Consider the following 20,708-nt stretch of genomic DNA (forward strand, 5'->3'; position numbering starts at 1 on the left):
CGAATAAAGGATTTTGCTGGATATGGGGAGGTCAGCGGCCCGAGGTGGAGGGTGGGTGGGGGGGTGGGGTGGCACGCGCGTCGGGCCGCGAAGGAATTGTCGGCACGGCCTCAGCGGGCTGAGTGTTGGCACCGCCCCAAAGTCGAGGTGGACGACGGCCATGTTCTACGCACACGCCCTTGGTCACCAAATCATTGCCAGATGAGGGGATGGTGCCGGATAAGGGAGTCCCGGGAAAGGGAGGTCCAACCTGTATGAGTTTAAGGAAGCACACTTCTGGAGGATAGCGGAGAGCTTTATTTGGCATCTGGTCAAAAAAAATTTTACCTGGCATGGGAGTGCTTGATGGTGAAGACGGCAATAGAAGTGTCCCAAATGGCAACCTCTCGAGTTGGAAAGCAGTCTGGGATGAGCCAAGTCCTATAAATTACAATGGCTGCAATGTGGAGCTGATTGTTGGAGGTCCAAACCCGAATCTGATTGCTCACCAGTGACCTGAAGCGCTCCACTGACTGCAAGTATCCCGCCTGAAGTCTTTGGCTCATCTTGTTCGAATGGGCTTTGGGTCAGCAACTGCTCCAAACTTGGGCCGTCTGAATTTGATCGCCTTGCTCCCTGGCCACCATGGCGGCCGGTGTGAGGCAGTGGGAAAATTCATTTGGGGACTGTCGCAGCAAAGCGGGAGCTTTATTACGCTGTATATTGTGGGTCCGCGGGCTGTATATTTTAGTACAATGGAGCCTCGGAGGCAGTGTGTCAAGTTTAAATCAATACTCCCGTTTATTTGTGTATCTTGGGTTGCTAATCCTAACCGATCGTGATGTTCTAATTAGGATTTATCCATTAATGGAAGTTAGCAGCCTTTTCCAAACCTCCAGGCGTAACACAATTCAACAGGGCTAATGAGTGAATAAGAAAAATAAATGCAGATAACAACGTATTTATATATCGCCTTTTAACATCCCAATTTAAAACAAATTTTGAATATGTTTTAATAGCGTTAAGAACATAAATAGGAGCAGCATTCGGCCCCTTGAGCCTACTCCGCCATTTAATAAGATCATGGCTGATCTGATCATGGACTCGGCTCCACTTCCCTGCCCGCTCCCCATAACCCTTTGCTCCCCATAACCCTTTACTCCCTATCACTCAAATCTGTCTATCTCCACCTTTAAATATATTCAATAACCCAGCCTCCACAGCTCTCAGGGGAAAAACGTCCCAAAGCGTTTGACAGGAGCATAATCAAACCAAACTTTGACATTGAGCCACATGAGGTAATGGGACAGATGACCAAAAGCTTTTTCGAAGCGCTAGGTCTTAAAGGGGGAGCGATTGGCAGAGCGGTTTAGGGAGGGGATTCCAGAGGTTAGGACCCAGGCAGCTGAAGGCACGGCCGCCAATGGTGGAGCGATGAAAATTGGGGATGCGCAAGAGACCAGAATTGGAAGAACACAGAAATCTCGGTGGGGTTTGTGGGCCTGGAGGAGGTAATGGAGATCGGGAGAGGCGAGGCCGTGGAAGGATTTGAAAACGCGTGGACGAGAATTTTAAAATCGCGGCGTTGCCTGGGCCGCCACTCGTGGTCTGGGCCATAGTTCTGTCGCCTCTGCTGTATCTGATACTGGGTAAAACAGATGGGAAAAGTTGCACTAACCTCTCTTAGACGATCAATAAATTGTTTAGAAAGTGTGCCAGGAGTATCTGCAGACGGCTCCCTTGATGGTGCAGTGGGTCACAGTATATAGCACGCAACCACTTTGACCAGGAGGTCCCAGCTTCGATCTCTGGGATAGCCAAGGCAGGTATTGGGCTGCTGCAATTGGTCTTGCTACTCTTGTGGTAGGTGAAGGGTGTGGGGGGGTGGGGGAAGCTAGTCCTGCCAGTGACTTCCTGAAAGCCCCCCTGAAAAAATATAACATTCCCACCGACTCTTGGGGAATTCCTGGCTCAAGGCCACTCAAAGTGGAGGAGAAGCATCTGGGAAGGTGCCTTAACACATTTTTGAGTCTTTTCGCCGAGAGAACGCGGAAGCCAAGCGGAAGGAGCGTATGACAAACCAAGCATCTTACCCACCCCGTCCCTTCAACCTAGTCTGCCCCACCTGTGACCGAGACTGTAGGTCCTGCATTAGATTCATTTGTCAACTTCGAACTCGTGTTGGTGTGGAAACAAGTCATCCTCGACTCTCGGGGGACAGCCGAAGAAGAAGAATGGGAGAGCTTGTGGGTGTTGAACGAGGCCGGGCTTGTAATGCCCTCCACACTTGAATAGCCTCCAGCTGTCGCTGTGTACTGTGGTGAAGATAGGCGGTGTGCCTCCAGAGTAGGCGAGGGGCCCCTGCAGAATGTGCCTCCAGTAGATCAACATGTCCCAAGGAAAGGGGTACCACCTGTCAGCAGGGGAGGGGAGAAAGAACACACAAGTTGTTAGTTTAAAGATTGGGGAGACATGTTTAAAACTTCCTCGCAGGTTCAACCAGATAGTTAGTCGTCCCTCCCACCCCAAAATCCCTCTTTTGGCACTGACTTCCTGCCTCCCACAGATGCCGACCTGGTCGGTTATGTGGATGGTAAATTCTACAAAGTACTGAACATCCTGAAACAACTAATTATCTTGCTTGATCTAACAACAACAAAAAACCTGAGTCTGCGAAGCATCAACTTGGAAATCATTAACAACACCTTTTTGGCTGCTGTGTGCAACACAAGATGGGAGACACCCGTGTAAATTGTGGGCAGGTTTCTCCTTGAAGGTGGCAGTGACTTGCTTAAGTCTGGTGCTGCAGGCATGGATTTCCTCCAATACCTTCTCAATGAAGTGGGGGGGGAGCCTGTGCTTTTTTTGCGGCCTGTTTGGGGGCGGATGGTACCATTATTGCAGCCTGTTTCAGGTGGACCGTTCCTGGCCAGGAACCAGCAGATCACAGCAGCGTGCATTTATATAGTACCTTTAACGTAGTGCAGGTAAAACGTCCCAAGGTACTTCACAGGAGTGTTACAAGTCAAATGTGACTCCAAGCCACAGAAGAAATTAGGACAGAGATGTAGTGTTTAAGAAGTGTCTTAAAGGAGGGAATTCCAGAGCTTGGGGCAATTATAATCAGTGATGCTTGAGGGCAGAATTAAAGGAGCGCAGATATGCTTGCAGGAACATCATATGTCTTCATTGCTCATTTAACCTGGGGTATCCGCTTACCACAGAGTGCTGTTTTATTGTATCTGCAGCGTGGCCGTTGATTGATCTTCGCCCAATGGGAATTGCGACTGATTCTGGCAAAGGGGGTGACGGCAAGCGAGGGACCATCAACATTTTAACTTCCTGTGGCTGTTTGGTGGAAGACAGCTGGACATGAAGCCTCTCGCATCAAGAAGGATATGTGGGTGTCACTGGCAAGGCCAGCACTTATTGCCCCAGAGAGCAGTCCGTGTGGTGAAGGTGCTCCCACTGTGCAAATTCACAGTGCCATCTACACAGCCAAGGCTTCTTCAGCAGCACCTCCCAAACCCGTGACCTCTACCACCTAGAAGGACAAGGGCAGCAGGCGCATGGGAATACCATCACCTGCAAGTTCCCCTTCAAGTTGCACACCATCCTGACTTGGAAATATATCGCCATTCCTTCAGCGTCGCTGGGTCACAATCCTAACAGCACTGTGGGAGCACCTTCACCACATGGACTGCAGCGGTTCAAGAAGGCGGCTTACCACCACCTTCTCGATGGGCAATAAATGCCGGCCTTGCCAGCGACGCCCACAGGTGGTTTTTTTTTGCTATAATTCAGCTATTCTAAAGTTACAGCAGTGTTAAGAATTTTTGCCTTGATTCAGTGGCTTCATAATTGGATTAGTTTGTGAATATGTAGAACGTGGGGTTTAAACTGTGAATTAAGGGAGGTGGAATGAACCTTATGAAATAGACCAAATATTTTTTTCGTTCATTCCGCTCAATGTACAAACACCAGCAAATTTCATCTGATATTCCAGCTATCATACAGGGCAGGCTGTTAAGCTATTGAGAAGAATGGGCTTCTATTCTCTGGCATTTAGAAGAATGAGAGGTGATCTCATTGTATCATACAAGATTCTGAGGGGGGATGTTTCCCCTGGCTGGGGAGTCTAGAGCCAGAAGTCTCAGTCTCCAAATAAGGGATTGGCCATTTAGGACTGAGTTGAGGAGGAATTTCTTCACTTGGAGTGATGAATCTTTGGAATTCTGTACCCTAGAGGGCTGTGGGTGCTCGGTCATTGAGTTTATTCACCGATGTTGGGGAAGTCCAGAACCAGGGGTCACAGTCTAAGGATAAGGGGTAAGCCATTTAGGACCGAGATGAGGAGAAACTTCTTCACTCAGAGAATTGTGAACCTGTGGAATTCTCTACCGCAGAATGTTGTTGGGGCCAGTTCATTAGATATATTCAAAAGTGAGTTAGATGTGGCCCTTACGGCTAAAGGGATCAGGGGGTATGGAGAGAAAGTAGGAAAGAGGTACTGAAGTTGCATGATCAGCCATGATATTGAATGGTGATGCAGGCCTGACGGGCTGAATGGCCTGCTCCTGCACCTACTTTCTATGTTTCAATGATAGATTCTTGGACACTAAGAGAATCAAAGGATTATGGGGATTGGGCGGGAAAGTGGAGTTGAGGTAGAAGGTCAGCCGTGATCTCATTGAATGGTGGATTTTCTTTTGCCTCAGCCGCTGACACTTCTGAGCATAACCACTTAGTATTGCAAGGTTTTTGTAAAACTTTTTGCTGTGCTTGCGTATATTTCTTGCACCGAACCCCTTCCATCGACGAATGGGGCGTACACGTGGAAGGATACGTGGGCGCAAGATGTAGGTGTTGGTGCGCCCAAATGGCTGGAACCTCTGAGCCAATTGGTTTTGTATGTAGTGCCCAGAACAAGCTTCTGGGGGGAACCAAGGCACTTGTGTTGAATGCGCTCAAAGAATTTAAGGTGCTCTTATTTCTGCCAAAATCTGGGCTGTTAAATTACTCCCAAATACAGTTCATCAATAAACACAATCCTGACACTTGGAAATGTTACGTGGAAGGATCGATAATTTAGGTTGCAGAGTTACGGACACTGATGTTTTACCTGATTTACCTTTGGAAGGACAGGGAGAATTTATATGCTGCCATACCAAATGGACTCTCGAGTCACAGTTCTCCCTTGCCCTCTCGGCCAGCATCGTTTAGGGAGCTGGACTGAGGGGAGTAGTTATCTTCCCTTTGATCAAGGAGATCTCTTCAATGATTTGGCCCTGCAGCTGGGATCTGCTGACAGGATTTGGGATCTGGAGCAGTAGGCTGATGCTGCAACCTCGGGCTTCTGCCTCTTAAGGCCAGACGTGGTATCGTGGTGGCGTTGAGGCCCGACAATATTTAAATGGGGTTGGATTTTGTTGCTATTGAGAACAAATTTGCAACCATTCTGGCTTTTGGAGATTCCAGATGCTGTGCAATCCGAGATGGCCACCCAGGTTACATGGTGCCTCTGTGATGTCCCATTTAGTCTATTGCCTGCCCGTAATGGGGACCAGCTGGTTAAAGTACCCTCTGCTTTTCAGATTCATGACGGGCGCCTGAAACGTTGAGCATTTCCTTTACCAGCTTAACTCCTTGATTAAAATCTTTCTTCTGAGCAAATGGGTTCGGAGGTTCATCAATATCTTCTAGTCAATTTGCATTCTCGTGCTTGGACAGATATCGATATCATCATCATCATAGGCAGTCCATTGGAATTGAGGAAGACTTGCTTCCACTCCTGAAGTGAGTTCTTTGGCTGAACAGTCCAATAAGAGAGCCACAGACTCTCACAGGTGGGACAGATAGTTGTTGAGGGAAAGGGTGGGTGGGACTGGTTTGCCACACGCTCTTTCCGCTGCCTGCACTTGATTTCTGCATGCTCTCAGCGACGAGACTCTAGGTGCTCAACGCCCTCCCGGATGCACTTTTTCCACTTGGGGCGGTCTTTGGCCAAGGACTCCCAGGTGTCAGTGGGGATGTCGCACTTTTATCAGGTGGGCTTTGAGGGTGTCCTTGTAACGTTTCCTCTGCCCACCTTTGGCTCGTTTGCCGTGAAGGTGTTTCGAGTAGAGCGCTTGCTTTGGGAGTCTCATGTCTGGCATGCGAGCTATGTGGCCTGCCCAGCGGAGCTGATCGAGTGTGGTCAGTGCTTCAATGCTGGGGATGTTAGCCTGAATAAGGACGTTGATGTTGGTGCACCTGTACTCACAGGGGATTTTTAGGATCTTGCGGAGACATCGCTGGTGATATTTCTCCAGCAACTTGAGGTGTCTACTGTACATGGTCCATGTCTCTGAGCCATACAGGAGGGTGGTTATTACTACAGCCCTGTAGACCATGAGCTTGGTGGCAGTTTTGAGGGCCTGGTCTTCAAACACACTTTTCCTCAGGCGGCCGGAGGCTGCACTGGCGCACTGGAGGCGGTGTTGGATCTCGTCGTTGATGCCTGTTGTTGATAGGAGGCTTCCGAGATACGGGAAGTGGTCCACGTTGTCCAGGGCCGCACCGTGGATCTTGATGGCTGAGGGGGCAGTGCTGTGGTGTAAGGACAGGCTGGTGGAGGACCTTTGTCTTACGGATGTTTAGTGTAAGGCCCATGCTTTCGTACGCCTCAGTAAATACGTCGACTTGGACAGATAACCACCCCACTGACACTGGTTTGGTGTTGAAATTAGGAACAGGAGCTGGTTATTTAGCCCCTCGAGCCTGTTTCGCCATTCAATGAATTCATGGCTGATCTGCAACCTAACTCCATGGGCTAGACTTTCCAGAGAGCCCCTCAACGCCTGATTGCCCGCCCAGAAAAAACGCTAATGCTTGGTAAGTAACACGGACGAAAATTTCCAATTAAGTTAAAACTAATCACCTGCCGAGAAAATGGGTCTTGCACTATTATTCTCGGCGGTTAAGGGGAAACTAAGTAAAATGGGCGTTTTTAAAAAATTTAGTCCGAGGCGACGGTTGGGCCTAGGGAGTGGGGGAAAACTTTAAAAAAAAAAAAATTCACCAAAAAAAAAGTTAAACATTCCCAAGACACTTTTACACCTAATCGCCGTTTTACAATTTAAAAAAAAAATAAATAAAGAACCTTTAATTTTCTTTTCTTTGCAGAGTGCTCACCTACCGTCCTGCTTTAAGCAGCTTTACAAGGTGGTTCCTTCGGCGATCTGGATGGGCTTCCATTGAGGCCAAACTTATACCCTGGCGATTTTCTCGGCGCACGTCGGCAGTTTGGTCCCGGTGGGCGTTTTGAGATTTGGGCGATACCATTAAAAAAAACTAGGGGATACTTTTGCCGGGCGGAAAGACAGCTGTACCGCCGAAAAAATCGTCTAACCCGCCAAAAATGAAAGGACAGTTTATCCCCATATACCTTCCTTTCCCCATGTCCCTTTAATATCGTTTGGTTAACACAAATCTATTGCATCTCTGATTTTAAAATTAACAATTGAGCTAACATTAATTGCCGTTTGCGAAAGAGAGTTCCAAACTTCTACCCCCCCTTTGTTTGTAGAAGTGTTTCCTAACTTGACTGAAAGGTCTGTCTCATTTTTAAACTCTGCCCTCTAGTCCTAGAATCCTCAACCTGCGGAAATTAATGACTCTGCTTTAGTTGTACATCTGCCATATTCTGTTTTAGCATCTCTCGGGTGAACGTAAAAGATCCCACAGCAGTTTTTTGACCAAAAGCAGGGGAGTTCTTCCCAGTGTCCCGGCCAACATTTATCCTTCAACCAACATCGCTAAAAACAGGTTATCTGGTCATTATCACACTGCTGTTTGTGGCAGCTTGCTGTGCACAATTTGGCTGTCGGGTTTCCTACATTACAACAGTGACTACACTTCAAAAAGTACTTAATTGGCTGTAAAGTGCTGAGGCTGTGAAAGGCGCTATATAAATGCAAGTTTTTCTTTTGTAGTCTTGCTCACTACAAATGGCTTCTTGGGCATAGTATTCAGGGAGAGGAGGGGCTGCTAATATCCACAGAAGAGTTGGTCCTTCAGGACCCAGTGATGTGCTGCGACACTCATCGTTTGCATAATTGGTTCCGTTTGTGGAGGTTAATGAATGGCAGAAAGGGAGGAATTTCTTCACTCGGAGGGTTGTGAATCTTTGGAATTTTTTTACCCCAAAGGGCTGAATCGTTGTGTATATTCAAGGCTGAGATAGATAGATTTTAGGAGACTCGGGCGAGGAGGGGGGGGGGGGGGAAGAAGAATCAAGGAATGTGGGAAAGTGGAGTTGAGGTTGAAGATCAGCCATGATATTGAATGGCGGAGCAGGCTTGAGGGGCCGAATGGCCTACTCCTCCTCATTATGTTGTTTGCCAAACTTTTGTTCAACTTGTAGTCACTGAATCGGTGACAATGTTGTCTGCCGAAAAGGGAAATATCGCCTCCACATTCAATCTGTGTATATAACTCTAGAAGTACTCCTTTCTTCGCAGTGGTTTCTTTCACTGAGCGAGGTTAGTGAATTGGTACGGAACTTGCTGGTCGGGGGCAACTCGTGTGCAGTTTGGTCTATGCACGCTCTTCAATCTCATGGGCTGGTACTTGTTGGGCTTTGACTCTGTGCGGGGCAGCTACCTTTGTCAACTTGCTTGTTTTCTCAATGGGAGAAATTTGACTGGCGCTCCCAACTGGGATCATTGGAATTCCACCTTCAGGCTCCTAATTTTAATGATGTTTTGAAATTATGCCCATCCTCACTCCTTGTGAATCAACTTCCATAGACGAAGATCTAAACTGCCACAGAGCAGAGGGGATTTATGGGAATGTTGCCCGGACTGGAGAATTTTGGCTATGAGGAAGGATTGGAGATGCTGGGTCTGTTCTCTTTAGAATAGAGGCGGCTGAGGAGACCTGATTGAGATGTATAGAATTATGAGGGGCCTAGATAGAGTGGATAGGAAGGACTTGTTTCCCTTGGCAGAGGGATCAACAACCAGGAGGCATAGATTTAAAGTAATTGGAGGGAGGTGTAGAGGGGATATGAGGAGAGGTTTCTTCACCCAGAGGGTGGTGGGGGTCTGGAACTCGCTGCCTGAAAGGGTGGTAGAGGCAGAAACCCTCACGACATTTTAAAAAGTACTTGGATGTGCACTTGAAGTGCCGTAACCCAAGAGCTGGAAAGTGGGATTAGGCTGGATAGCTCTTTGTCGGCTGGCGCGGACACGATAGGCCAAATGGCCTCCTTCTGTGCCTTAAATCTCTGATTCTATGTAATAATAATTCTGAAAAGAGATTGGTCTAGTTGGACCAGTTACTTTTTCTACATTACATCGCCACTTGGCTGTAGAATGTGGGTAGATTTGTGATGCACAGTGTTGAATGATTAATGGAAGCTGGCTTTAGGTTCCAGTACTGTACTATCTAGTCCATCTCTCCCAAGTAGTTACGTCATGGTTAAACAAATTATTTTAAAAATTGTACACCAGAGCTATAAAGCAATCGTCTGGTACAATTCGCGACTGCAGTAGTAAACCGCTGTTTCATTATCGAAATCTCCAACTGTATCTGCTTTGAGTAAAATTTGTACGGGGTTTACAGGAAGTCTGAGAGAGCACCAAGTCTAGGTCTGTGGCCAAGTAGAGCCCGAACAAAGCATCTGGAATTCTTGCTAGCATATCTGAGAATAGATGATTCTTCCCTCTCTTTCCCACTCCTCCCGGCCCCACACTTACATGTTTCTTAAATTCATTCACTGGATGTGGACATTGCTGGCAAAGCCAGCATTTATTGCCCATCCCTAACTGCCCTCTAAGGTGGTGGTGAGCCGCCTTCTTGAACACAGTGTCTCGCTGGGCCATTTCAGAGGGCAGTTAACAGTTAACCACATTGCTGTGGGCCTGGAGTCACATATAGGCCCAGACTAAAGGACATCAGTGAACCAGGTGGGTCTTTACACCAATCTGCTAGTTTCATGGTCACTGGAACATAAGAAGTAGGAGCCGGAGTCGGTCATTTGACCCCTCGAGCCTGTTCCGCCATTCAATAAGATCATGGCTGATCTGATCTTGGGCTCAACTCCACCTCCCTGCCCGCTCTCCATAACCCTTGACTCCCTTATCGTTCAAAAATCTCCACCGTAAATCTATTCAATAGCGCTTACATTCTCGATTTTATCAAATTAACTGAAAGTAAATTCCCCACAGCTGCCATGGTGGGATTTGAACTTGCGTCTCTGGATCATTTAATCCAGGCCCCTGGATTCCTAGTCCCGTACCATAATCACAATGCTACCCTACCCTGTTTGAAAATGACTGTCTTGCAGCAAGATCTCCTGCGCTGTTCCAGTGGTCGACTGAGCCATTGGAGAAGCAAGAATCCATTCTCCCTGGAAATTTGTTTTTAAAATTTTGCGCCTTGTCTCCCCAGGTGAAAGAACTCGTTCTCGACAACTGTCGTTCAAATGATGGCAAAATCGAGGGCCTTTCGGATGCATTTGAAGAATTAGAATTTCTGAGCACGATCAACGTAGGCTTAATATCGGTCGCCAACCTACCAAAGTTAAACAAGCTAAAGAAGGTGGGTAAGAATCCCTGCTGGCTTCCTCTGACCCCTCCTGCAGATTGCCAATGGTGCCAGGATAAGTAGCTGCCCCATTCCACGAGCTAAATGCGCGGGGAAATTTTAAAGAGGGGGGGAAAAAAGTCACGAGGCCGAATCTGAGGCGAGAATGACCTCTTGACTCCCGATGCACCCTGCTGATCCCTCGACACGCTCACAGGAAGCACCTCGGGCAGCCCGCCAGTGAATATCTCTGCATGTCGCTGTTGTGTAGTCTGGGCCCCTTTTGCACACTCGATTGTTTATTGGCCATTTTAACACTACTGGTTCTTCGGCCTTAATTGTCAGTGTCAGCCGTGGCTCAGTGGGCAGCACTCTCTCGCCTCTTTGTCAGAAGGTTGTGGGTTCAAGTCCCACTCCAGGGGACATAAATCTAGGCTAACACTCCAGCGCAGTGCTGAGGGAGTGCTGCACTGTCAGAGGTGCCGTCTTTCGGACGAAATGTTAAACCAAAGCCCCGTCTGCTCTCTCAGGTGGACTTAAAAGATCCCACGGCACTATTTTGAAGAGCAGGGGAGTTATCCCCGGTGTCCAGGGGCCAATATTTATCCCTCAATCAACATAACACAAAAACAGATTATCTGGTCATTATCACATCGCTGTTTGTGGAGCTTGCTGTGCGCAAATTGGCTGCTGCGATTTCCACATTACAACAGTGACTACACTCCAAAAAGTGCTTCATTGGCTGTAAAACGCTTTGAGACGCCTGGTGGTCGTGAAAGGTGCTATATAAATGCAAGTCTTTTTTCTTAATTTTCAACTCTCTCTTTAGTTAATTAACCGGCAGGCTAAAGTACCCGGCACCCCAAGAACGATGTGGTCATGCTCGCAATTGGGTTTTGTCCATTGGTCACCGTGGGTCTCAACAGTCTTGATTCTAACTGTTTTTCATAAGGTGGCAGCTGTCCACCGACTGCACTGTAGCTCCTCTTCTCCTCAATTCCCTAATCGTTTTTCCCTAATTATCTGGTATCCAAGAACTTGCCAAGTTGTTTATCCCACCATCTTTTTATTCTGCGTGCAAGTGGAGGATGGCAGTGTTGGCAGCACCAACGTCAAGTGTTCTCGATCAGGCCAACATCCCCAGCATCGAAGCACTGACCACACTCGACCAGCTCAGTTGGGCAGGCCACATTGTCCATATGCCCGACACGAGACTCCCAAAGCAAGTGCTCTACTTGGAACTCCTAATACAGCAAGCGAGCCCCAGGTGGGCAGAGGAAACGTTTCAAGGACACCCTCAAAGCCTCCCTGATAAAGTGCAACAACCTCACCGACACTTGGGAATCTCTGGTCCAAAACCGCTCAAAGTGGAGGAAGAGCATCCGGGAGGGCGCTGAGCACCTCGAGTCTCGTCGCCGAGAGCATGCAGAAAACAAGCTCGGACAGCGGAAGGAGCGTGCGGCAAACCAGTCCCACCCACCCTTTCCTTCAACCACTGTCTATCCAACCTGTGACATAGACTGTAATTCCCGTATTGGACTGTACAGTCACCTGAGAACTCATTTTTAGAGTGGAAGCAAGTCTTCCTCGACTTCGAGGGACTGTCTATGATGATGATGAGACTTGGTATCTCTCCTCTTCTCTTTCCCCCTCCCCCCCCTCCCCGGGTAGTCTGCAGCTAATCTTGTCTTGTCTCCGTAGTGCCGATGGATTAAAATTTTTGTATTAATTCAAGAAGAGCTCGGTAATGAAATAGTTGAATCCCCCTGTAGAGATTCCTGTTTAGTAGTGTGAGAGGGATGTCCACAATTGACTCTTTAACTGGTGTGGGTCAGGTGGGCTGAACAACCCTTTCTTTCCTCCCAGATTGATAAACAACTTGTATTGATTTCTAGTTTGTATCCATGCTAACGGTGCACTGTTTTATTCTATATTCGCGTGCAGCTCGAGCTAAGCGATAACAGAATCTCCGGTGGACTAGAAGTGTTGGCAGAAAAATGTCCGAACCTGACGCATCTCAACCTCAGCGGCAACAAAATAAAAGACCTCGGCACGATAGAGCCTCTGGTGAGTCATCGGCACAGAGTGCGAGCTGATCTCTGAAACCATCCATCATAGACAGTCCCTCGAAGCGAGGATGACTTGCTTCCATGCCAGAAAGGGACGAGTTCACAGGTGTTTCAATGAAGGACCTAATATTCCAGATCCTGAACTACATCCTGAAGGGTGGAAGATGCCTGTGCGTGTTTTTTTTAAAATGTGGGGTGGCCGTTGCACACCAGCCACCACACGGGCTTGACAGAGCTAGGTCTTGGTCCAGTGGCAAGGATTAACCAAGACTACCTGGAGACCAGCTCTGCTGCACGGACCTAGTACGCGGACACATATAGCAGTGTGGACTGGCCCGTGCTGCCCCTGAGCCCTTGCTTCTTCTGAGCCCCAAATTCAAGCCTCTCCTGGGCCCCGGTCACTTCCATCTACCAACTCTCGCCATTCCTTCGCCCCTCCTGCTGTGCCTGCCCGCACTGCAACACTGGCGTTGGGTATTCACGTGCACAGTTCTGGGCGGGTTGGAGATACTGGAAACACTAATGTTGCTGCACGGCAAATCCAGTAAATCCTAACTGGATGTAGGGTATGAGCTTCCGCTGCCTGCTAATCCTCTCTGGCTGTTTCTCATCGAGTTTTAGAATTTACAGCACAGAAACAGGCCATTAGGCCCAACTAGTGTACTCTGGTATGTGTATACTCCACTGGAGTCTCTTCCCATTCCACGTACCCCATCGCAGCCTCTCAACACATCTTTCCAGTCCCTTTTCTCTCGTGTACTCGAACTCGGCTAGTTTCCTTTTGGAAGCATCTAAGTGATTGGCCTCGACCACTTCCTGTGGCAGCGCGTTCCATATTCTAACCACGGAGTAAAGGAATTTCTCCTCATTTCCTGATTGGATTTATTAATAACTATCCAGTATTTATGTCCCCTAGTTTTGGATCCTCCCACAAGTGGGAGACATTCACACCACATTTACCCTGTCTCTCCAGTTTATAAATCGGCTTGCATTTTTTAAAGTCATTTTACCTGGCAGTTTACTAGTGGTACAAGAAGACAGCGGGCAATCTTTTCATCAAATGGCATCTTGGTTGGTCTCATGGCCAGTGCTGGGAACATAGGAACAGGAGGATGCCATTCAGCCCCTCCAGCCGGTTCCGCTATTCAATGAGATCATGGCTGATCTGCGACCTAACTCCATATACCTACCGTTGCCCCATATCCCCCAATAGCTTTGGCTAACCAAAGCCTATCCATCTCAGATTTAAAATTAACAATTGCCGTTTACGGAAGGGAGTTCCAAACTTCTACCACCCTTTGAGTGTGTAGAAGTGTTTCCTAATTTCACTCCTGAAAGGTCTGGCTCTAATTGTTAGACTGTGCCCCCTAGTCCGAGAATCACCAACCAGCGGAATCTGTCAGTTCCCCTTAATATCCTGCGGGAGGAGAAGTGGGGGCGCGATGTGGAACTGACTTTTGATTGGTGTTTTAAAGAAAAATATGGTATGGATTCTTTAAAAACCATTTCTCAGTAATGCAAAATATTAAAAGTTGTTGAGTAAAAAAGGCCCTTTTGTATCCAATTCTGCCTGTTCTGATTACATCACAAAGGTGTTGATTAAAGCAATTGCTCCTTAACTGACTGGCAGGAGTTTGGGACTTTTAAATTTCAGAATGGTCATTAACCTCGCGTTGCTTCAAGTATCGACTACACGTGTTTGACCCTGAAATGAGCTTTCTACCACATATCCGCAGCATAACTAAGACCCGCCTATTTCTACCTCCGTAACATCGCCCGTCTCCGCCCCTGCCTCAGCTCATCCGCTGCTGAAGCCCTCATCCATCCATGCCTTTGTTACCTCTAGACTTGACTATTCCAATGTACTCCTGGCTGGCCTCCCACATTCTACCCTACTTAAACTAGAGATGATCCAAAACTCGGCTGCCCCGTGTCCTAACTCGCACCAAGTCCCTCTCACCCATCACCCCCTGTGCTCGCTGACCTACATTGGCTTCTGCTTAAACAACGCCTCGATTTCAAAATTCTCATCCTTATTTTCAAATCCCTCCATGGCCTCGTCCCTCCCTATCTCTGTAATCTCCTCCAACCCCAACGCCCCCTCCCCACGAGATGTCTGCGCTCCTCTCATTCTAATTCTGCCCTCTTGAACATCCCTGATAATCACTCAACCATTGGTGGCCGTGCCTTCTGTTGCCTAGACCCCAAGCTCTGGAACTCCCTCCCTAAACCCCTCCACCTCTCTTTTTCCTCTTCAAGACGCTACTTAAAACCCAATTCTTTGACCAAGTTTGATGTCAAATTCTTTAACCACCTAACCCTCCTGTGAAGCACCTTGGGACGTTTCACTACGTTAAAGGTGCTATATAAATACAAGTTGTTAATTCAGTTGGGCTCTCAGTGATCCTTTTAAGCCCATGCCTCCTGCAAAGTTGGCCCCAGCATAGAGATAAAGTCAAGAAGGGGGGGGGGGGGGGGGGGGGAAGAGAAGAACCCAACCCATCACTACGCAGGTTTAACCATAATAAAATCGCACCAAACAGGAAGGAGGCCATTCGGCCCATCCTGCCTGTGCTGGCTCTTTAAAAGCACTGCCCCAACGAGTCCCAAATTATTCCTATATATCCAATCCCCTTCTGTCGGTGTTTTTTCTTTTCTTTGTGTGGGATCGGGATTGTGTGAGAGTCTCAAGAATCTGGAAGGCATCGTCACTGGGTGCATTTAAAATAATTTTTCAAACTAATTTCCAACACTACAATTGCAGGCTGAATTGTTTTTTTGCAGGATTCGAATTGTGTCTTCTGGCCTTTTTTTTTGTGATTACGAATTCAAACCTAAGGCTTCTGTGGGTTTTATTTCTCTCTTTTCCCCCCCACCCCCTTACAGAAAAAATTGGATAGCCTGCGGAGTCTCGACCTTTTCAACTGCGAGGTAACAAACCTCAACGATTACAGAGAAAATGTTTTCAAGTTTCTGCCGCAACTTACCTACCTCGATGGGTACGACCGCGATGACAAGGAAGCACCGGACTCGGACACCGAGGCTCCTATAGAGGAGCTGGACGACGAGGAGGAGGAGGAAGATGGTACTGTTTTTTTAAAAAAAAACTTTCTGTGATTAAACTCCCCTTCTCCAGTTTTATATCGTCGTGTCCAGTTGAGAGTTTGCCCCAGTTTTTCTCCTGAATGACATTGAGTGGTGATCCAGTACGGTTCCATACGCAAAATCCGTTGGCTGCTTCCCAACTTCGGGGGCAAAGTAGGGCAGGAGGAGACCCATCGAATGTGTCTGCCCTGTCCACTATTTCTCCCTCCCCTCCTGCGGTTGTGCGATCTCTTGGGGAGGGGCGCAAAGAAACCTTCAGCCAATTTCGATGGGATGGGGAGGGGGAGTACTGGGAAGCTCCCCTCTGACCCCGTAAGGTCGTTAAACAAGCTCCAGGAGGTCAGAGTTACTGACACCTCCCCCCCCCCCCCCCCCCCAAGCCTATAACTCTTCTCCACATGAGCCTCGATGGTCCGTGTGCGCGCACCAGACTGTTAACCGGGGTGAGCCTGGTTCCCGAATGGCAGGTTGTCTCCGAGCTGTGAGGGAATAGAGCCAAGTTGGGAAGTGTTGGCTCTCGTGGCGGTTTGGGTTTGGCCGTATTGTTGCATCCCACCCGACCTCCAGGGAAGCAGGTTAAATTGGCTCTCTGATAGCATTGGGGTACAGTAACAGAGTGGTTGTGTTACTGGACCAGTAACCCAGAGACCTAGATTAATGATCCGGAGACATGAGTTCAAATCCCACCACGGCAGCTGGGGAAATTTAAATTCGGTTAATTGAATGAAAAAAAAAAGCTCTTGGGGGGTGGGAGGGGAGAGAGAGAAATGCCCCAGCGCCCCAATTGGGGGCGGAAACCGGCCGCGAAATTGCGGTACACCTGTTTCTCCCCCCCCCCCCGCCCCCTCAGAAGTGGGACGGGTTCTGGGGCAATGATGGGGCGCGATCAGCAGCACTTTGCTTTATGGGGAGGGCCGTTTCGCACTCTGCCGTGGCCCTGACGGTCTGCGCTGGGCCACCATGGCGGCGTGGAGCCGAGGCCAAAGCGGAGCGCTGGGCTCCACGATGACTGCCCGGACCACGCAAGGTAAGTGGAAGTTGGGCCCTACCGGTGAGTCAGCAAAACTGCCAAGATGGCGGCGCCCGGTTTGCGGCCCGCAAGGCTGACCCCGCTTGCGGCGGGTCATGGAGCAATTTCCACCGCGGGGCGGAAAGGGGTCGCCGCGCACGCTGATGACATCGCTGGTTGCACGATGGCCCCCGGGGTGCTACCGGTGAACCGAGCCGAGAGAGAAAGGTAACATTTGTGTGTCGGGTGGCGGGCGGACAGTGATCTGTTGCCGAACTGAAGAAAATAAAATTAAAAGCTGAATTTAAAAAAAAATATTTTGCGCAGAATTCTTCGACGCAACCTCCGGTTTGTTGGCAGCAGTCACTCCGACCGTTTTATTTGAAATGGCTAATGCCTCGAGTAAAACGGAGAAATTTCATACAAACCCGCTGACATGATTACATTGTAATTTCTAGTCTTGTCTGAGGTTTAGCTTCAACACTTTGGGGGTTTAATTTCGACCAGTGGTGCCCCAGTTAATGTGCCGTTCTAAAATTCCCACAATACAACAGTGTCTACACTCCAAAACTACTTCATTGGCTGTAAAGCACTTTGAGATGTCCGGTGATCGTGAAAGGCGCTATATAAATCCAAGTCTTTGTGTGCTATTATAGCAGTCACTAAATGTTTGTGTTCCCCCCCTTGGTGTCTGTAGATGTATTAAACCGTGCACCATCAGACAAAATGAAATCCCTTTCATATTTCACTGTTCTCTCAAAGTTCCCTAATGAATAGGGAAACCCAGACTTTGAAACAATCTTCTGGAGAGAGAGGGAGAAAGGCTGGGTCTATGCTGAGGGGGGGGGGAGGGAGGAGGGCTGGAAATCATCAATTTAAAATTTCCTGTGAGTGCATACCTCCCAGGCCCTGTGCAACTTGTCCCGCGCAAATGCAATTCTACAATGTTTGTCTCAAGTGACTAGCTGAAACGAATTGTTGTGGGGGGGAGGGGGACAAAGCTCTCTCTGACTTGAGTGTTTTGTTGGATCTCTCCCAGTTGTGTGTTCCATTTATTTTCTGTCTGCTACCTTTTCCTTAATCGATGGTGACATTGGGGAGGGGGAATTGAGAGAAACAGCATTGTAGTTACATCAAAGTGAAAGGTTTGTGGTCAGGGTTTTTATCTGCCTCAGTGTAGACTTTTTGAAAGCCATTTGTTGGGTCATTATCAATAACTTTTTTGCGGCATAGTGTGTCAGCTGTGGTTAGCATCCTCACCTCGGAGTCAGAAGGTTGTGGAGACTTGAACAAAATATCTGGGCTGGCACCACAGGGCAGTGCTGATGGCGTGCTGCGCAGTCGGAGGGGCAGTGCTGATGGCGTGCTGCACTGTCGGAGGGGCAGTGCTGATGGCGTGCTGCACTGTCGGAGGGGCAGTGCTGAGGGTGTGCTGCACTGTCGGAGGGGCAGTGCTGAGGGCGTGCTGCACTGTCGGAGGGGCAGTGCTGAGGGCGTGCTGCGCTGTCGGAGGGGCAGTGCTGAGGGAGTGCCGCGCTGTCGGAGGGGCAGTGCTGAGGGAGTGCCGCGCTGTCGGAGGGGCAGTGCTGAGGGAGTGCCGCGCTGTCGGAGGGGCAGTGCTGAGGGCGTGCCGCGCTGTTGGAGGGGCAGTGCTGAGGGCGTGCTGCGCTGTCGGAGGGGCAGTGCTGAGGGAGTGCCGCGTTGTCGGAGGTGCCATTTTTCGGATGAGATGTTAGCGCAGGCGGGGCCTCGGTTTATCAGGTGGACGTAAAAGATCCCATGGCACTATTTCGATAAATATTGGCCCTGGACATCGTGGATAACTCCCCTGCACAGAAAACCTAGGCTGACACTCCCAGTGCAGTGCTGAGGGAGTGCTGCACTGTCAGAGGTGCCGTCTTTCGAATGAGACATCAAACCGAGGCCCGGTCTGCGCTCTTAGGTGTACATAAAAGATCCTCTGGCCATTCTTTCAAAGAAGAGCAGGGGAGTTATCCCCGATGTCCAGGGCCAATATTTATCCCTCAAATCAACATCGCTAAAACAGATGATCTGGTCATTATCACATTGCTGTTTGTGGGAGCTTGCTGTGCACAAATTGGCTGCTGCGTTTCCCACATTGCAACAGTGACCACACTCCAAAAGTACTTCATTGGCTGTAAAGTGCTTTGGGATGTACGGTGGTCACGAAAGGTGCTATATAAATGCAAGTCTTTTTTTGGAGTCTAGAGAGGCAGGCGCGTGACCCAGTTTTAAGAATATACTGCACAATTCCAATTCTCTTAACACCACATTCATGACAGATCTGTTCGTGTGTGAGTGTCAAATTGCTCACACTCTAAAGGTTTTTGGTTCCTTTTAATGTTCTAACAATCTCCATTCTGGAAATAATGTATAATTTGGAAATCATTTCCGTTTCCTTTCATATGTTGCATTAATTTAATGACCTTTTTTTAAATTTTAAATGTACAGAGGTTGACGAGGAGGAAGAATTTGATGAGGCAGTTCAGTGTGAAGAGGACGAAGATGAAGAAGGGGAGGAGGAGGATGAAGAGGAGGAGGAGGAGGAGGAGGAGGAGGATGGGGATGAGGAGGAAGTGGTCAGCGTAGAGGAAGAGGTACGATTCAGTACAGTGGAGCCCCGACAACAACGTGCCAACTCTCTGTCCCGGCCAATATTTATCCCTCGATCAATATTTATCTGGTCATTATCACATCGCTGTTTGTGGGAGCTTGCTGTGTGCAAATTGTCTGCGGCGTTTCCCACATTACAACAGTGGCTGCACTTCAAAAGTACTTCATTGGCTGTAAAGCGCTTTGAGACGTCCGGGCGTCGTGAAAGGCGCTATATAAATCCAAGTCTTTCTTTCTAGGTACCCTACAGCCTTCCAGACCCAATATCGAGTTTAACAACTTCCTGCTGCAACTTCTGATTTAAAGAAGAAATAGGAGCAGGAGAAGGCCATTTGCCCCCTCAAGCCTGCTCCGCCAATCAATAAGATCATGGCTGATCTGCTCTTGGCCTCAGCTCCACTTCCCTGCCCGCTCCCCATAACTTATCGTTCAAAAGGCGCTGTATAAATGCAAGTCTTTCTTTTCACGAACTGGCGTTTCGGTTCTGGAGCCCTTTGGGATGTACTTAAGATATGATAAGGCGCTATATAAATGCAGTGCTTTCCTTTGTGGTTTGGATTGGGCTGTGTTTGGTTTGCTTTTGAGCTGCAACCTAGGATCGCGCTGTGCACAATGAGTCAGCTGGGATTGGGTCATGAGCTCAGCTAGAGTAGGGCCTCTGAAGGCCTTCAATTATCCAACCGGGGAGGGGGTTCCCTCTCCATTCTGGCCGATAATCAGACTCCCACTGTACTCAGCAACGTGCCTGCCAATGTCAGTTTTCAGTGCCAGTATCGAGGGAGTGCTTTACTGTCGGATGAGACGTTAAACCAAGGCCCCTGTCTGCCCCCTTAGGTGGATGTTAAAAGATCCCACGGCACTATTTCAAAGAAGGGAAGGGGAGTTATCCCCAGTGTCCTGGCCAATATTTATCCCACAATCAACATAACAAAACAGATTATCTGGTCATTATCACATTGCTGAGTATGGGAGCTTGCTGTGCGCAGATTGGCTGCCGCATTACAACAATGACTACGCTTCAAAAATAAAAGTACTCTATTGACTGTAAAGCACTCTGGGACGTCCTGAGGTCGTGAAAGTCGCTATAGCAATGCAAGTCTTTGTTTTTTTTTCCTCCATTTTGTAGCCTTTGAGCAATTGGGTCGGCAGTGAAGTTTGGTCAGAAAACTGGACCACTGCAAAGTAGTTGGTGCAGGAACGCTGCAGCTCTGCTGTCTTAGAGGCTAACTGACTGTCGGCCTTGTGCAAATTCGGAAAGAGGCCAGAATTGGAGAAGCGCAGGTCCGTCTCCTTAACGAAAAGCTGGAGCGTGACTACTCGAAGTGACAAAACACATCCAATTC

At 48.5% G+C, this 20,708-nt stretch overlaps 1 protein-coding gene across 5 annotated transcripts in view; it reads left to right on the plus strand.

The window, feature by feature from the left end:
- The window catches only part of anp32a (acidic (leucine-rich) nuclear phosphoprotein 32 family, member A), a 42,196-nt gene that overhangs the window by 14,993 nt on the left and 6,495 nt on the right, over positions 1-20,708 (plus strand). For 4 of the 5 annotated variants that reach the window (XM_070858504.1, XM_070858506.1, XM_070858505.1 and 1 more), the window contains exons 2-5: positions 10,414-10,563; positions 12,493-12,615; positions 15,504-15,702; positions 19,204-19,349. In XM_070858504.1, the coding sequence (XP_070714605.1) occupies positions 10,414-10,563; positions 12,493-12,615; positions 15,504-15,702; positions 19,204-19,349 (618 nt within the window). The remainder of the gene's footprint in view (positions 1-10,413; positions 10,564-12,492; positions 12,616-15,503; positions 15,703-19,203; positions 19,350-20,708) is intronic. The other variant, XM_070858508.1, reaches the window with a different exon arrangement.

Source organism: Pristiophorus japonicus, chromosome 17 (genome assembly GCF_044704955.1).
Source record: "Pristiophorus japonicus isolate sPriJap1 chromosome 17, sPriJap1.hap1, whole genome shotgun sequence".
NCBI lineage: Eukaryota > Metazoa > Chordata > Chondrichthyes > Pristiophoridae > Pristiophorus > Pristiophorus japonicus.